Source organism: Spea bombifrons, chromosome 8, assembly GCF_027358695.1.
Source record: "Spea bombifrons isolate aSpeBom1 chromosome 8, aSpeBom1.2.pri, whole genome shotgun sequence".
NCBI lineage: Eukaryota > Metazoa > Chordata > Amphibia > Anura > Pelobatidae > Spea > Spea bombifrons.
Window position 1 is genome coordinate 24,823,971 of NC_071094.1, and position 18,709 is coordinate 24,842,679.

An 18,709-nucleotide genomic window follows, 5' to 3' on the forward strand; every position below is an offset into this window, starting at 1 on the left:
GGCAGTTATGGTTAATTGGGTGTTTAGGGTTAATTTAGGGGCAGTTATGTTAATAGGGTGTTTAGGGTTAATTTAGGAGCAGCTGTGGTTAATGGGGTGTTTGGGGTTAATTTGAGGCAGTTGTGGTTAATGGTGTGTTTAGGGTTAATTTAGGGGATGCTGTGGTTGATGGGGTCTTTAGGGTTAATTTAGGGGATGCTGTGGTTAAGGGGGTGTTAAGGGTTAATTTAGGGGCAGTTATGGTTAATGGGGAGTTCAGGGTTAATTTAGGGGAATCTAAATCCTGGGGGCAGTGAAGTGACATATCTGGGGGTATAAGGCATATACAGTATATAAGGCATATGTGGGGAGGGCAGTGTGGCATGTCTGGGGAGGACGGAGTGGTGTATCAGGGTGAATAAGGCATATCTGGGGGTAGAGTGGCATATCTGGGGGTAGAGAAGTGGCATGTCTGGGAGGCAGGGTGGCATGTCTGGAGAGGATGGAGTGGGGTATCGGGATATAAGGCGTATCAGGCGCAGTGGCAGATGTGGGAGGCAGCATGGAGTGGCAGATGTGGGAGGCAGCGTGGAGTGGCAGATGTGGGAGGCAGCATGGCGTGGCATATGTGGGGAGGGCAGGGTGGCATGTCTGGGGAGGATGGAGTGGTGTTTCAGGGGGTATAAGGCGTATCAGGCACAGTGGCATGTGGGGGGTAGAGTGGAGTGGCAGATGTGGGAGGCAGCGTGGCGTGGCATATGTGGGAGGCAGCGTGGAGTGGCATATGTGGGAGGCAGCGTGGAGTGGCATATGTGGGAGGCAGCGTGGAGTGGCAGATGTGGGAGGCAGCGTGGAGTGGCAGATGTGGGAGGTGGCGTGGCAGATGTGGGAGGCAGCGTGGAGTGGCAGATGTAGGAGGCAGCGTGGCGTGGCAGATGTGGGAGGCAGCGTGGAGTGGCAGATGTGGGAGGCAGCGTGGAGTGGCAGATGTGGGAGGCAGCGTGGAGTGGCAGATGTGGGAGGCAGCGTGGCGTGGCATATGTGGGAGGCAGCGTGGAGTGGCAGATGTGGGAGGCAGCGTGGCAGATGTGGGAGGCAGCGTGGAGTGGCATATGTGGGAGGCAGCGTGGAGAGGCAGATGTGGGAGGCGGTGTGGTATATGTGGGAGGCAGCGTGGAGTGCTGTGGTAGGCAGCGGGGCATATGTGGGGGGGGGCAGCATGGCATGTCTGGGAGGCAGCGTAGCAAGCCTGGGCTCAAATGTGCATATATTGGGGGGCTGGTTGGGAAATAAAGACAAGAAATGTATTATCAAAGTTTTTTTATTCTGCTGTTTGTATTTAACATCATTTGTTTAGTAAATTATTTTAAATAAATGAAAAATTTACATTCATTTTTTTATCCGATTAATCGATTAATCGAAAAAATAATCGGCCAACTAATCGATTATTAAAATAATCGTTAGTTGCAGCCCTATATATATATATAATATATATATATATATAATATATATATAATATATATATATAATATATATATATATATATAATATATATAATATATAATATATATAATATATAATATATATAATATATAATATATATATATATATATATATATATATATATATAAATATCTTAAAAGGAAGCCCTACTTGCATTTAACTTATGGGGATGCACTGAGTTAGTGGGAAATCACAGTTGATTAGGCAAAATAAAATCATAAAAACTGCTCCGGTACTGTAGCGCAAACATCGTAAAATGGCCTGTCATAAAAAGGTTAAAACAATTCATGATGTTAACACAGGAGTTTATAGATTTTAAGACAACATACCAACAACTATCGCTATTCGGGAAACTATTTCTCTCATTTAGATATTGTGACAACACCGAATTACGCTGTAAGCAAGATTTATAATTCGTGGTTCCTATTTACCTCATATTCTCATAAATCCCCCTTTTACCCGCCACTAGCAGCGCACACGGACCATAGTTACAGAGCAAGTGTCTACTTGGATACCCGAAGTTTCGCGAGTTTCCTCGCCACGTGGTGTCGTGACGTATGAGGTCAGCTGACTCTCAGTAGGGCAGGCAGGAAGATGGCGGGCGGGGGAAACGCAATAGGGGTGGGGAACGAGTGGTATTGGCGGCGAGGAAATTGAGAAAGACAACCATGGAACACATTTCCACACCAAAGGTAAGACAGGACCGGCGCAGCAAACAAAAAGATAATAATGCGTCAAAATACAAACGCTTTTACACTATATGTGTGTTGGGTACACTCCCACCGAACAGTATGTATATGTATATGTATATGTAAATGTATAAGTGTGTAGGTGAACGATTCTACCTGTCAGTTGTAGCCAGTTTAGCTGCATAGATCTTTACTCAGCTATATGATTGTGACTCCTCTACTGCAATACTAGGTATATGTTCCAGCAACGGTGCTTGCTTAGTTATTAACGCGACATCCTATTGATGGTGTATTAATATAGATAGTTATTAAGATGTGTAATGCAGTATTGCTGGTGGTTCTCCTTATCTTTAGAGTAAGCTCCTGTCTGCCTTGGTGGAAAGAACCTTGTTGATGGCAAGTCATGGGGGTTTATTCGCTAAAGGCAGATTTGCAGTTGTGATTTTTAACGCCTTGTCAGGGGCTAACACTAGCAAGTTCCTATAGTGTGAAAACCCTGTATAATGCATAGTTCAATGTGACAGGCAGCTTTGGAAAGATCACATAATTCTTATGGCGAGTCGAACGCTTCACGCTGGAGGAACCTGCTTCTGTTGGCCATTCATTAGATGTAGTGAAATCAAGGAGCTGAAACATCTTACGTACCCTTCCTTTAGTGACTAAAACCCATTGATATTTGGTATAGTTCTGTTATACATAAAATTCCTGTGTGCACTTGACTTTTAGGTTATCAGATTTCCTTTTCTAAGTGTAGTTTTGATGATTCCGCAAAATTAATTTCCTTAACTCATGTGTCACGCATTCTTTCTGCGGATGAAAATAAAAGGCCAGGAGACAATTCAAATTAGTGCCTCATCTGTACAGGTCCCGATTTAAAATACGTTTCATTTAATGTGTAGAGTTGTTTATTACTGCAAAGCATATAACATATTATAAAACACAAACATTAACATATAAATATTATTAAGGCACACTTGTGATAAAAAGTATAAAAGATCAGTACCTATGGTCCATGAAGAATTATGGTCTGCGAAGACCAGCATAAAACAGCACCAAAAAATGCTATAATAAATACCCCCCTTTAACATGAAACACAATTTGCCACGGCTTCATACGTCTTAAACTTAGCCAGTTTAAGCAGAGCTGAAAGGTTTCATTCAGAAATTCATGAGCAAAAATGTTTGGTATTCTTTAGTTGTGTTGTAACCACATTCCCCGTTCTTGACCTACTTATTTTTTTAGTGAAGTTGTCTTTATTGTTTTCTTTGTTATTTAAGGTAATGCAAGCTGTTGGACTGGAGTAAAAGTTCCAGCTCTAGACGTAGCAATAAAAGCCAAACATTTAATTTACCTATGCTTTAGCCTTGTTCATGTGATCAGCACAGCCCCGTCACAAGATTTGACATAACTTGTAATTTCTACTAATTAAGATTTCATCAGATAAAGAGGAGGGTGTGTATTTGGGTGTAATGTGTGAGGCACCTGGAGCCCAACTAGATTTGTTTTTGTCTTCTAATAGGTAGGAATGGGCATATAGATCATTTGAAGGACTGTATTAAAATTACAGTAGTACTCAGGTATTCTGTATAACTGTGATCAGTCATGCAAACTGTATTCAGTTATTCACTTACTGTTTTACTTGCTCACTTATATTAGCAGTCCTACTGATTGATTTCTAACCCATGCACAAATAAACACCAGGATTTGGGTCCACAACTCTGGAGAAAAAAAAACTTTCAAACACTGTAGTGTATTTCAGTATGCCAATGTATTTATCTCATTTGGCCAACCTCAATGAGGAATCAACACCCGGTAGGAGAACGCCTTACGTGTTTCGTGCCCAGTAATGGTGCTTAGTCATAGGCATGGATCAGTCTGTCTTTAGTATGTGAGACTGCTTGGCAAACATTTTGATGAATAGAATGGGCAGGTTCCTAACATGTGAAATATATGGGAGATAGAGGGTACAGTCTTAGGGTGAAAAACAATCTTTGTGTGGCCAAAATACACAGCTGTCCTTGTAAGTTATGCAGCAGCAATAACAAGAGCCATAGAATATTTTAATTTTCCAACTTCCTTTTAGTTAAGGGTTAGCCTTTAGAGGCTTTTTTGATATATAGCATTATTTATAATGTCTTGTTATTTCTAATAAATATTTCTCCAGATGATTCCATTGGCGCACCTGGTTTCAGGCCGAAAGCTTTAAGGAATGCTCCTTGCCACTCAATAAGACTCTCTTCTAGTTCTCACAATTCTTTATTCTACAAATGCTCATTCACGCTGATAGCACTCAATAATATATGGGTGAAAATGTCTTGTCTCGCTACATTCATATTAAAAATCCATTTTAAAAACTGAAATGGACTCTCCATAATGAAAAACATTTTATTACCACAAAAAAAGTCTTTTAATAAATAAAAATAAATAAATATATATAACCCTTTGGAAAGTCACATAATTTCTATGAGTGCACCCATTTCTGGTTCCTCTGATATTAGCAGGTTATAATACAACAGTTTAATATGAGCAGCATGACTATCTATATATAATTACATGACCTTATGCAGAAATAAATTAGGGGTACGTTTACGGTGTATTTTTAAGCCGGGGTACTTATTGCATGGCTTTTTTTTTTCTTCCTCTAGGTGGAGAATGTGAAATTGCTAGATCGATACACAAATAAGAGACCAGTTAACGGGACTTTATATCTGACAGCCACTCACATCATATATGTTGATGCTGCTGGTGGCGCTCGCAGAGAAACATGGGTATGCTTATAAATTCCCATTCCGGAGACTTTCATATTGATCTGTGCTTTTAATGAGATTGCACTTGCAGTCCAGTGGTTGGAAACATATGAAAACAACAGTGAAGCCTCATTATAGAGGGGAAAAAAAGGAATGAAAATGGCATACTTATACTTGTATAATTTCAAAGAATAAGCCAATAATGTAATATACATCATGTATTTGTAACACTGACATTATGCAGTGTTTGCACATATAGAAGTTTGTCATACCATTTTGTGGACAAAAGCTCTAACATCTGAAGCAAAGCGACATTTTACTGTGTGAATGCTTGATGCTATATGGTAATCACTCAAGGACCAAAATAGCAACAACAAAAAAGACCTAGTTGATGAAAATAAATGTTTACACCAAAATCTGCATGATTTGATTTTATAGAAACATGCTTGTCAGTTATCAAATGATGAAATTGCAGTCCTAACTAAAAATATCTTTGACTAAATTATTTAATTCTTAAATAGCATGTAAGATTTTTATTTGTGCTTAAGTGTTTACATATATTTGATTTCTTTGCCATGTGAAAAACCTGTCACAAATATATATTTGCAGATATCTCAGAGAAAATAGGTTAAGTAAATGCTGCATCTGTGCTATCTCCGCTTTCTCTGTCAGATTCCACACCACCACATTTTCTGTGTGGAGAAGCTGCCTCTCAGCACCAATGGATGCCCACTCCTCATCCACTGCAAGAACTTCAGAGTGGCTCATTTTGTCATTCCTCGTGAAAGAGATTGTCATGAAGTATACAATTCTTTACTCAAGCTCTCTCAGCCAGGTATAGTAGATCTGAAAATGGGATAGATTCAGATACACAATAAGAATTGAAGAGTGCATCGAGGAAATGCCTACTTATAGTAATTGTATTACAACACCCCCTTGTTGGTACTGATCCGATCGCTAGTGGAGGCATTTCTTTCAAATGTTCTCTGTTAATGAAATATGTATCCTTGCTTTAATCAATCACATTTCCTTGGCAAAGCTCTATAATGTGATATCATCCCTGCCTTGTTTGTTTTAATCATGATCGATTTGGTCCAAAGAGTGTTGGCTAAAAGGATTGCCTTTTTTTTGTAATTCCCTCTTTTATACTTTAGAAGAACATAAACGTTACAATAAATGTAAAAAAATATATATATATATTGTTCTTTTTCACAAGTATACATTGTTTATATGCCTGCCCATCCTTCATTAAAATATAACCATCCTTATATAATCTGAGATGTTCAGCCGGATGTCATATAGTTTGTTGGTTTTTGTCTGTTGATACAAATTCAAAGCTTTTATACTTCAGTTTAATTTTCATAGAATGGAGGGAAGGCCTCATTGTTTCAATTGCTAGACATATCTGTGTGTTCTGACCTAGCTGATTAGGTTCCGTATGCAAGGGAGACTAGATAAACTGTTACAACATGACTAGATCCTTTATGTACTCTTTAGTAAATGTCAGTCAAGTGGACTTGTCTAACAACTGGAATTCTCTTGCCGGTTTCATTGGTTGCTATAAGATCACATTTCAACACCAGAATCACTTTTTATACTTAACCCATGTCGAGTGACCCAATTTGGCTAGCCTTGTCCCAAACTCAGTTACCTGTTTTTTCATCTTGAGACATTCCAGCAAGGTTCTAAGGGACTCTAAGGTTCTAAGTAGGTCCTTAGACCTGGCTCCCCATTGCCCTTCTGCTCAATGAGCAATGGCGCAATGTTAGGTGTGCGTTGTCATTGGCACACTAATCAAACAGAAGTCAGAAAGATGTGCAAGGGGAGAGATATTAGTGAGGATGAGTTGTGATGTCTTATCCTGATGGCCAGAAGAGAGGATGTGCAGTGTGCTCAAGAGAACCTCCTTGCCAGGCTTAGAATACCAAACCCTTGTGAATACGCTACTGTCTACAAATCACATTATCAAAACCTTTCATTTCAAATGCATGTATGTTATTGCATGATTTGTAAATAGATTATCTGTGATTATGCAAATTTAAGATAGTTATGAAACCCACACTATTTTATGAAGGAAATATAGAAACAATTTTATGGCAGATAAAAACCATCCAAGCTATTTAGGTTGCCCATTTTTCATGATGTAAAGACTGATACATTACCCAACATATATGTTTGCATTTTTTTTCCCCCAGCTAAATATGATGAATTGTATGCCTTCTCCTACAATCCTAATCCGGATCAAGATGAACGTATTCTAGGCTGGAAGATGATTGATCTGAAAACAGAGTTCGTACGAATGGGAATCCCTAACGAGTACTGGGACCTTAATGATATCAATCGGGAATACAAGGTTTCATTGTCATGTTATATTTTCCTTTCTATTTTTTTTAAAAGTTGGTTTCATTTTAACAATTGCAAGGGAAAATGTGCAACCAATTCTTTGACTTTAACTCAGTTTTGCGCAAGGCTAGCCTGTAACATCACTGTCATAGTTATGCCTATAGCTGCGGTATACTGTCCCCACCTCTGCATGCATTTCTGTTTTGGGTGTGAGAAAGCCCCGTCATTGACATTAGTGGGTGGTTTTTCTATGATGGTGGTCTTCTTATACCTCCTAAACTGTCATGTGAGCTAGCCCTGTAACTGGCTGCAGGTGAGTATTCAGCGAACGCTGGGGGTGGACAAAAGGATGCATTTAAGGATACTAGGTGACACTGAGCTACTTGAAATGCATTAAGTGCATACAATGGCTGCAGTGTGCCCTTTAATCTTATGGGGGGAGTGTAATGTTTTCTATAAAATAAAAATATAGATACAATATAATTTTAGTATCCTTAAACCATCATTAAGTAGTTACATTGAAATATGTGGTTGCTGGATCCATTGGCAGATTTGGCAATATTTGTACATGTTTATGGGTTTGTGTATTATATTGGCCTACCTATATAGTGTTTGTTTTGATCAGTTATGTTTTTTTGTCTCCATCTTCAGTACTGGCACTTGGGGAGGGGGGGGTGGAAAACACATTTAACCCATTATAAGTTTGGTACTAAAATTAACTGCAATATCATGCCTTCGCTACAGCAAGTAATATATGTGCAGGGAATATTATTTGGAATCAGTTGAAGTAACTTTACTGGTAACGTTTGCAATTTCAGGTTTGCAGTACCTATCCAACATGTCTGGTTGTACCAAAGGGAACCAGTGAGGCCACAATTGTTGGGAGCTCAAAGTTCAGAAGCAGAGGGCGGTTTCCTGTGCTGTCGTACTATTTTCAAAAGAACAATGTGAGTTACATGCTTTCTAATCATTTTGATCAGAGGACACGTGCTTGTGTGAACCGGAAACATAGATTTCCGGAAAGTCAAGAGAAATATGATAACATTAACCGCTTTCTGTATGCGGTCCTATTCATTTATCACTTTTGCAAAAGGGGGTTGAAAATAATGAAGAACAAACTACCAGTTCACAAATTAGAAGTATTCGAAATTATGACTTGCAATTAGTTCTAGCTGTCTTCTTATATATTCAGCTAAGTTTGTCATTGCTACCACTTAGCAAATTGGGAGCTACCAGAGATGTAATGTGTTCCTGTTCTTAAATCTGGAAAATTACAGTAGTTCATATGCTAATTGTGCTGGTTGATATTACAAAACTTTTTTTGTGTCTTGTTTTGGCAAATATTTCAATATATTTCAATTCACCTTGATGGCATGTGATTTAGTAAATGTTTACAATCTAACAAACCAGGTCTTTGTTGCCTTCTCTTTTATGGAATTGTTCCATTAAATACCCTTATATTTGTTATATAGTGCAGAATAACATTCTTCATGTTATGCTTACTATCAGGCCTATGCGGTAGTTTTAGTGTCTAGGATGTATGATAATAACCATATCATATTTATATAGAATAAGAGTGAAGATTTTTGTAGAAGTAAAAAGCAGCCTTCACACAAAATGCTGTTTTCACCGTTCCATTTGTTGATCAGCCTGTCTTGGTCTTGTTAATGAAGGTAAAAAAGTAACCAAGTATCTGTTGTAAATGCTAAGTATGATTAACCGCTAGTTTATGATTAATGTGACTTTTTACACACTTTATATTCATCTTAACCAGATTTTTTTGCTTTATGTAACGTGCAACTATTTTTTTGCAACATGGAGTGTAATGACACTTTGTTTTTCAGGCAACAATCTGCAGGTGTAGCCAACCATTGTCCGGGTTTAGTGCACGCTGCGAGGAGGATGAGAAGATGCTGGAGATAATCAGCAAGGCTAACCCAAGCAGCCCCTTCATGTATGTTGTTGACACAAGGCCCAAGGTATCACATACTGGGGCTGGATTGTACCCTACACACGCCTTTTATGTACGAGTGCTTAGAACAAAAGATGTTTTAGACAGATTATATGCATTCTTTGGTGATGCTAGCACTGGAGAGCTTAGTGTTTTTTTAGGTAAATGTAGTGTCTGCTATGTGATGTGCTTCCATTAGCTACTTTGGCCATGTTTGCTCTGTATATTCAATGCAGAAACAATAAAAACAATTTTTTTTAAACATAGCACTGTCATGTGCATTCAATGATCAAATGTATGTGGACACCTTACCAGCATACCTGGTATGCTGTAAGTGTCTGCTGTTCTGTTTGTTTTTTTATAAACGTGCTGCATCACGAGTCTTCTTTTTACTTAAGTACACTTTCTATTAGAAGGGGAAAAGGCAGAACTCTCATTTTTCTAACTCCAATTAAACGGAATGTGTTCGCCCATGTTTTTGCAGTCCATACAAAGATAACTTAACTAAGGACCCACCTAAGCACACAACACATATGAAAGTACTAACAAAGTGAATATATATTATGTAATTTAAATGGGAGGTTTGAGTGCCCTTGTGCCTTAAATTCAAATCACACTCGTTCAGCAATGTGCATTCATTTGTAATTTGGGTTTGATTTTTATTTTTTTATAAACCTGTGCACATTTCCACTGAACTGATTTTGTTTAGAACTGTATTGTGGTTCTTTCCTTGTTTTTGATGGTGTTCAAGATGACTTTTTACTTGTGGTATCTGACATTCCCCTGTAATTTCTGTTTCACAGTTGCTATGATGCACAGTGCTTTTGGGACCAGTGGCTCTTTTAATCCATGTTTTAATAAAGCCACATAACCTAACTTTATAGTAATCATCTTAAAGAACTGTCCCATGAACCCACCCTTAATTGGAGAGGCAGTTTTCTGTTCTAAACTAAAAACAATATTCAGTAATATTTGTCATTGAAACAGTTGTGTGTTTTAATGGAATTATGTGTTGTGTGATTAGTAATCCTGATGTACTGTCTAATGTTTTAAACCTTGCCACCATTCCTAAAACTGTAATTTTATTTGTTTTTGGTGCTTGACAGTTAAATGCCATGGCCAACAGGGCAGCAGGAAAAGGCTATGAGAATGAGGATAATTACCCCAGCATCCGCTTCCAGTTTATTGGTATTGAGAACATTCATGTCATGCGGAGCAGCCTGCAGAAGTTGCTCGAAGGTAAATACAATATGCTAGCAGCATTTTATCAGTAAATGTTGGATAAACATACTATAAATAGTCTACCAAAAACTGCTGGTTACTTAATTAGTTATGCATCATAAGTAATCAGTCTTGCTCAAATACGAGATCGCTCTAGTGTTCAATATTATTTGCAGTTCAACTTTTCAGAAGTGCTTTAAATTAAATTTTTGCAAATGCCTCTTCTTTCAAGTGTATATGATTTTCAGGCGGTTTGTTTACTATTTAGTTCACTGTTATTTGTAACTCTTCAGTCTTAGGGCTAGGCAATTATATTGTTAATTAGGGCTGCAACTAACGATTATTTTCATAATCTATTAGGTGGCCAATTATTTTTTCGATGAATTGAAAAATGTAAATTTTTTGTTTATTTAAAATAATTTAATGAACAAGCTGGGTGTTAAACATCAGAATAAAAAAACTTTGAGAAAATTGCATTAGTTGTTTTTATTTCCCAACCTGCCCCCTCAGTTATGCACATCTGAGCCCAGGCTTGCCACACTGCCTCCCAGATATGCTTTATACCCCCCCTATATGCCATAGTGCCCTCTGATATGCCTTATACCCCATATAGGCCACTCTGCCCCCCCAAATATGCCTTGTAACCCCCTATATGCCACTCTGCCCCCTGATATGCCTTATACCCCAGATATGCCACTCTGCGCCTCCCCCCCTGCTCCATACCCCTTGGTGTCTAGTCAGGGCAGCCGGTGGAGGTCTGCGGGTTGCACGTAGATAAACCTCAGCTGCTGGACGGCACTTTCGCTGGAGCTTCTATGACTGAGCACCGGAAGGTCATGTGACGCCAGTGATCTTTCATGGAAGCCCCAGTTAAAGTGCCAGCAGTAGCGGAGACAATGTTCGCTGCTGCTGGCCGGTACTTCCACAGGAGCTTCTATGGTGGAGCACCGGAAGGTCATGTCACACTCGTGCTCCATCATAGATGCCCCTGCGGAAGTGCCGGCAGCAGCGGAGGATGTCTGCGCGCTTTGCACAGGCGCCCGCCGGCTGTCAGAGAGGGGGATCCAGGTCTCCTGCACCGCTGCGGGGGATCTGGATCTTACTGTTATTATCTGACCTCTGTCTGAGGTTGGATTATAAAACGAGGGGTATTTTTCAAAGCATCTGCTCTGAAGAAACCCTCATCTTACATTTGATAAAATCGATTCAACTAATCGGAAATGAAATTCGTTCGCAACTATTTTTATTATGGATTATCGATTTTATCAACTCGTTGCAGCCCTATTGTTTATGCTATGAAGTAAAGATCAGTTCAGCTAAATGTGTTGAGGATGTGACAGTAATGCCTGTACCCCAAATGGATACCATTGCAACTCTTATAACCAGGAACAGCATACACCGTCAGGAAAAGAAGTGATTGCAGCGTGTTACTCCAAACAGGACCAACGTTGGAGTAAAGGCAGAAAGAAGGAGTATAGCTCAATTCACCCAGTCACTAAACTAGACAAGTAGGGTGAAAGCATAACTGACTTACTGGACCTCCTTCAGGTCCAGTAAGGAGAATATACAAACAATGGAATAATAAGATTATCCCCCTGGCGCATGACTCTGGGACCGCCTGTGAAGATAGTCTGGGGAACATAAAACATGCCACTTCTGCTCCCCCGGGAGCCTCGCCCACAATCAGGATGACGTTTGATAGCTCGAGGTCCCCACTGCCTCGAGTCCAAGTATGGCCCTAATTGGGCATTGGGGCTCCGAGTGACACATATTTAAAATTTTACTGGGTGCCTATGGGAAAGTACCCAGTGAGAAGTTCCAGGGTGATTTAATCTAATTTCCCCAGGTAGAAAAGGGTATAATTTCTGGGGTTCCCTGTGTCATTTAAAAGCTCCAGACCCCATCTGTTAGCTATGCCATTGCCCACCATGATCCATCACAGGTACACCCAGTTAAAGTATTAGGGGGTTGTGGCAAAGTTCCGATACTTTCGGGAGTTCCACAGAGGTTCTGTTTGCTCAGGAGCATGGAGTCCTCATAGCCAGGTAGTCTGGGGCCAGACTTGGTTTTCCCTGTGCACCCAATGAGCACAGGGTGACTTAGACTGGGCAGGCAGGCTGGCGAGGAGTCTCCTTATGAATCTACCATGGACCCCCTTCCAAACCCATGTGTCAGCCTTAGGTGTTTACTATGACAGGGGGTAAGTTCATGTTTGGCTATGAGGACATATGTTGATATTTCCTTAACCATCAATCTTATTCCTTATATTATTTCCTTATCACAATCTCAAAGCTCTCTTTTTGCAGTGCATCCTTCAATAATGGTAAACGTACGCATTCTGTTTTTGTTACTATAGGGTTTTAATGCTTTGGAAATATCTCAAATTCTGCTATATCAATACACAACTTGCTACCAAAACACCCAGCAGCTGCATCTTGCAGAATATAGACTCATAAATAATAGCATGTGTTTATTATTATTGTGTGTTCATTGGGAACACTAACATAAGGGAAAAACCCTAGGTAATCCCTTATTTTTTTCATGTAGTTTGTGAACTGAAGAGCCCATCCATGAGCAATTTCCTGACTGTTCTTGAGAACTCTGGCTGGCTGCGGCATATTAAAGCGATAATGGATGCTGGTGTGTTTCTAGCTAAGGTATGATCTTTGCTACATAAATCATAACCTTGAATTATCACCCACTCATTCTGTGTGAATTACTGTACGTAGCTGAATCTGAGTTTACCATAAGATAAACCTGTTAGAACTCCCTGGCTATATACCGTATTGGCCCGAATATAGGCCGCACTTTTTTCCCCCACTTTAAGACTTTAAAGTGGGGGTGCGGCCTATATTCGGGGTCTATCGCCCGACGCCCGGGACATGCAGGGTTAGGTTAGGATACAAATCCCCCGCAGCGGTGCAGGGGACCTGTATCCTACTGTCTGATACGCTCAGACAGCCTCCCCTGCCGGCACTTTCCACGGGGGGAGTACCGGCACGGGAGGTTGTCTAAGCGCATCGCACGGACGTGCAGCGGCGATGCGCCGTTGCCGGTGAACATCCGCACGATGCATTTTAACCCCCCCGACTTACCAGGGCAGACTCCCGGGTGTCTTGCAGGGCCGGCGGAAGACACCTACGCAATACGCGTATACAACTTCCGGTGCCGGTACTTCCGCTGAGTGCCGGCACCGGGAGTTGTATACACGATGTGCATAGATGTTCCCCTCCGGCCCCGTAAGACACCCGGGAGTCTACTCTGGTAAGTCGGGGGGGAGGACAGAGTGGCAGCATATCTCGGGGGGGGTCAGAGTGGCAGCATATCTCGGGGGGGGACAGAGTGGCAGCATATCTCGGGGGGGGAGGACAGAGTGGCAGCATATTTTTTTGGTGCTTTTTTACAGAAAAAAACTTTTTCTTTAAAAAAAGCACCAAACTTTTAGGGTGCGGCCTATATACGGGGGCGGCCTAAATCCGAGCCAATACGGTATTTCTAGCGTGGACAGCCAACAATAGTGTAGTTATGCGTCCAGGGGTAGTATTGGTCATCTACCAATATTTAATACTTAATATATAATATTTAGACATTGAGAGAGTAATTTTTTTTTCAAAAGAATTAATAGGCTTTTAGTGTTCCTTTGAATATTGTATATGCAATATTTAGCTCTAAGAAAGTTATATGGATGACATACCAGCATAAATTATAATTTTCCATATTGAATAATCTAGCATTGCACATGGCTACCATGATAATATCGGTCTTGATTGCTTCCTGCAGGCAGTTAAAGATGAAAATGCCAGTGTATTGGTCCACTGTTCAGATGGCTGGGATCGCACAGCTCAAGTCTGCTCTCTGGCTGGTATCCTTCTTGACCCGTTTTACCGAACTATAAAGGGACTCATGGTGAGAAGAATAACACTAATGACTAACAGTGTAGTGTGAGAAAGATGATACAGATCTGTCTAATCAGCGTTCTGGATCAAGAACATTTTCACTGTTCTGAGCGTATTGGATCTTTGGCCATATGTATGCAAAATGTAAAACAAATATTAGGGTATTTTTAGCCTTCTTTGTTTTGCTGTTTTTTGTCTATGTGGTCAAAGGCCAAGGTTTGCTACAAAGAATTGATGCTTAAGTGGTTTAAACTCACATTACCCTTTGTTACAGTCTCTGCTTGCCTATTAAAAGCAACTGTTTCCTTAATGGGACGCAGTGCACCATTTTTTTTTATTTTTCAGTGATGTTGCTTGGTAACTTAGTAACCTACTTGTGACCTCCTGAAGTCATGGGTTTATTCTATGTGGATAGTCAAGTGCCAGTAATATGTAGGCCATGGGATGGATGAGGGCAGTTCAATTATTTCATACATAAAATGAACTATAAAAAGACATGTTTCATTTTAAGCTAATGACTCTTGTATGGAAATAGGGTGTTGAGGGTAGTGTTTAAACACTACTGTTTATTTACATGTACCACTGCAAGAAATTGGATATGGAGGAAACCTTTAACAAGCGACAGAAATATATTTTTGAATTCACGTCTCTTGATAGTATTTTAAATGAATCAGAAATCCCTTTTATAAAATAAATGAAAATCCTGATTACCAGCATTAACATTTTCAAATATTGTGTTTGCTTCAGATAGGCAGGCAATGCAATAAAGTTAGTTGCAGGAAAGGTTTTACTGCTTTACAGATCTCTGGTCAGTACTCACCTGGAGTATTGTGTACAGTTCTGGACATGCAGTTCTGGACACCTCATCTCCAGAAGGATATTGACAGAGCTGAGAGAAGGGCTACTAAAATGCTAAATTGTTTGCAGGATAGAAATTACCAGATAAGACTAAAGGATTTTTATATGGATAGCTTGGAGGAAATATGGGAGATTAAATATTTAGTGCTGAAGGCAAATTTTTTTTTTCAGTGGATGAATGTTAAAACAAAAGTCCTAATCTAAAACTAAAGAATCAAAGGCTAATGTAAGGACGTTTTACTTTACATAAAGAATGGCAGATACATGGGAAAGCCTCCCAGCAGAAGTGATTTAGTCTAAAACAGGGAATTTTAAACATACAAGACAAGACCAAAGACTGATTAAAGTCTGATTCTTTACATTAAGAAAAATGGGCAGAGTAGGTGGGCCGAATAGTTCTAATCTGTGGTTAAATCCTATGTTTCTATATATGTGTTAATAGAAACTTTAAGATCTGTTCAGCCACATTGAAAGTGTTATCATAGGAGTTGTCAAGATGGCACCTCATTGAACATACACACTTAATGTGACATCTGTTTTTATCTGGTTTTATATGCGACTAGTAAATGTCTTATTTCTATTCTCATTTCTCAAAGGTTCTTATAGAAAAAGAATGGATATCCCTTGGACATAAATTCTCTCAAAGGTAAATTAATGTGTATCCTGATTCCTTATAGACATCAGAATGGCATCAGTGGAGCTTATATTTTTCTCCTTCAGAGAACAATTTTCATTGTCACATTCTTCAAATTTCATTGTCACATTCTTCTAATTTCAAGCAATAGACACCAATGGTCTGTGAGGGATTTGTGAGCACATTGCAGCTATAGAGGCACAGGCATTCCAATATTTGCAGTGGAGCCAGATTTGGACTGGTTTGCTGAAAAGTATTCTATATTACTATTATCCATGAGAAAATAGCATAGCTTTCTCAACTTAACATAAACTTGTTGCTGTGGCAGATGTAGACTACAGAGTGCTACGAGAACTGTTACTACCCCGCAAACAAGATGAGGAGATACAAACCAAATACCATATTCGAGAGTTCACATTAAATTTTAGTTGTTTCATTATATGGTAGTTTATTTATCTGAGCAGGTCCTAGCTGGTCATCTCTAGATTATGTGCGTTTTGTCTGCAGATGCGGTCACCTGGATGTTGATCCCAAAGAAGTATCCCCAGTGTTTACCCAGTTCATAGAGTGTTTGTGGCATCTAATGGAGCAGTTCCCTTGTGCCTTTGAATTCAACGAGAAGTATCTGCTGGAAATTCATGATCATATTTTCTCCTGTCAGTTTGGAAACTTTATTGGAAACTCACAGAAGGAACGGGAAGAGCTTAGGTGAGTTTCAAGTGCACATCATCTTCTGCGCCATGTCCAGCGACTGCCCCCACTTGACACCAGGGAGTCTGGAGCACGGGAAGAAAGTCTAGAGATCCATGGGGGCATATAGGGGGGTATAAGGCATATTCTGGAGGCAGAGTGGCATATAGGGGGTATAAGGCATATCAAGAGAGGGCAGAGTGGCAAGCCATGGGGCAGGTTTGGAAATAAAAAGCAATAAAACAAAAAAATGCATTTTTCTCAATCATAGTTTTTTTAAATCTGAAAAAATAGTTTACATGTAAATATTTACTAATAAATCTCTTTTTCCCATAGGGAAGTCTTATATTCAGGTTTTTTCTTTCTTTTTTTTTTTCTAAATTAATATTCAAATTTGGGGGGTTCGTCTTATAATCAGGGCCGTCTTATAATCAAGCAAATATGGTAATTACTATACGGTATTTGGTGTACAGTTTTGCTTTCTTACAAGTATGTTATATAGTCTGTACAGGACACAGCTTATTAGCACCCAATAAATCAACATCTTCTGTGCTCTGTTTTACACTTAATCTCCTCTCTGTACCTGTTCTTACTGTCCCTTTGTCAATTATGGGAGCCTTTAATGTGCTGAATTTAGGGGCAGGGTGGGATTTGAAAAAAATAATCGTAATGTGAACACTGTCTTCGCAGATTTTCTTTCATGTTCCAACTAAATTGTATTCTCCCCACAGAATTTTTGAAACCACTCACTCTCTGTGGCCTTTTCTCTGGTGTCGAAGGAAGGAGTTTGTTAACCCTTTGTATATACCTAAAGCCTATGAAACATTGCAGCCAAACACACTGCCATTCTGTTTCAAGTAAGTAGTTTTGGATTAGTTGTCTTTATGGACTTAGTGGATTTATCCACTTAAGATGTGGAGTGTGTCACAGTAGGTTATAATATCCTACAGGAACATAAAATGAGTAGCCAATAGAAGAATAATGAGTCTGATGTGAAAATGTAAATCTGAAAGTGTGACATTGTACGCGCCAGTTTTTATCTAATATTATGTACTTTAATCAGTCTGTGTTGTTAAAGTATCACGAACAGAAACTGCTTTCTTTTACTGCTCTAAATAGTATATGAATTTAATTAAGTCTCAATGTTTTGTAAATATCTTTAATGTGTGTTTTTTTGGTTTTTTTTTAACAGGTTCTGGTGTGGAATGTACAACCGCTTTGACAAGGGAATGCATCCTAGGCAGTCTGTTTTAGACTACTTGCTTGAATATATGAACAGAAAAGACTCATTGGAGACGAGCAAAACCGCCATGGAAAATGCAAGTGATTTTTAATGTGCCGATGATGAATTATCTGTTATAATGCTCAGGGCCAGTCTTAGTACCTAAACAGAGCCCAGGTGCATACAGTTTGCTAGCAGAGGTGTGTCTCATCGGGTAACATAACGCAATGTCACATGACCCGGCAGTAGAAGCCCTTTGATCTTGTACAAAAATAATTTCAAAGCAACTAAGGCAAAAAAAAAAGTGTCAGGCTTTTTGTAAGTAGCAGTGAAGCGTGTGTTAGTGTAATTGTGTATCAGTGTGCAGTGTTAGATTGTTTGAGTATATTTGTAATGCTTAAAATCGTTAGAAAAACAATATTGTTTATAATCAGTGGGATTATGGAAAATGAGTTGTATTTCGGTGCATTAACCACAGTGTCTTGTGTTGGTAAAGGGACCAACATCTACAGTGGACTGACTGTACTGATAATACAATTTATTCCTGCAATGATTAATAATGCAATTTTTTTTATTAAAAAGGGGTTCCCTGCCCCTCAAATTATTTTAGGTACTATTCTGCTGTTTGTAACTCCATTTGTTTTGAGCAAGACATACTATATAATATCTAAATCTGTGTGTGTACATGTATGAATGGATTTAAAACACATAAGAAGATGCCTGAGAGGTAAATGGCAGTTAATATCATTGTGGAAGATACTTGTGCTTTGGTCTCACTTGCTATATGATTTTTAAAATAGTGTAGGTATTGAAAATCATGTACCTTTTTTTTTGCAAATAATCCTTATCTTCACATCATCTATATCCCTAAATATATAAAAGTAGTGAAAATGGAAAGCAGGAAACACAAATCACAGAAACACATGATTGCCGACCTCTGTTTTGTAGCCATGACTCTTTATTACATATAAAATAT

The 18,709-nt window shown here is 39.3% G+C and overlaps 1 protein-coding gene across 1 annotated transcript; it reads left to right on the plus strand.

Annotated features, from left to right (window-relative positions):
* The first annotated feature begins 2,071 nt into the window (after positions 1-2,071).
* Positions 2,072-17,908, plus strand: LOC128502999 (myotubularin-related protein 8-like). Its single transcript, XM_053473001.1, has 13 exons — positions 2,072-2,174; positions 4,817-4,939; positions 5,591-5,753; positions 7,114-7,271; positions 8,080-8,208; positions 9,106-9,240; positions 10,319-10,451; positions 12,981-13,090; positions 14,214-14,339; positions 15,784-15,833; positions 16,329-16,529; positions 17,243-17,368; positions 17,704-17,908. Exons 1-13 carry the CDS (start codon positions 2,151-2,153, stop codon positions 17,843-17,845), a joined length of 1,620 nt encoding a protein of 539 aa, XP_053328976.1. The 5' UTR covers positions 2,072-2,150; the 3' UTR covers positions 17,846-17,908.
* Positions 17,909-18,709: the final 801 nt, after the last annotated feature.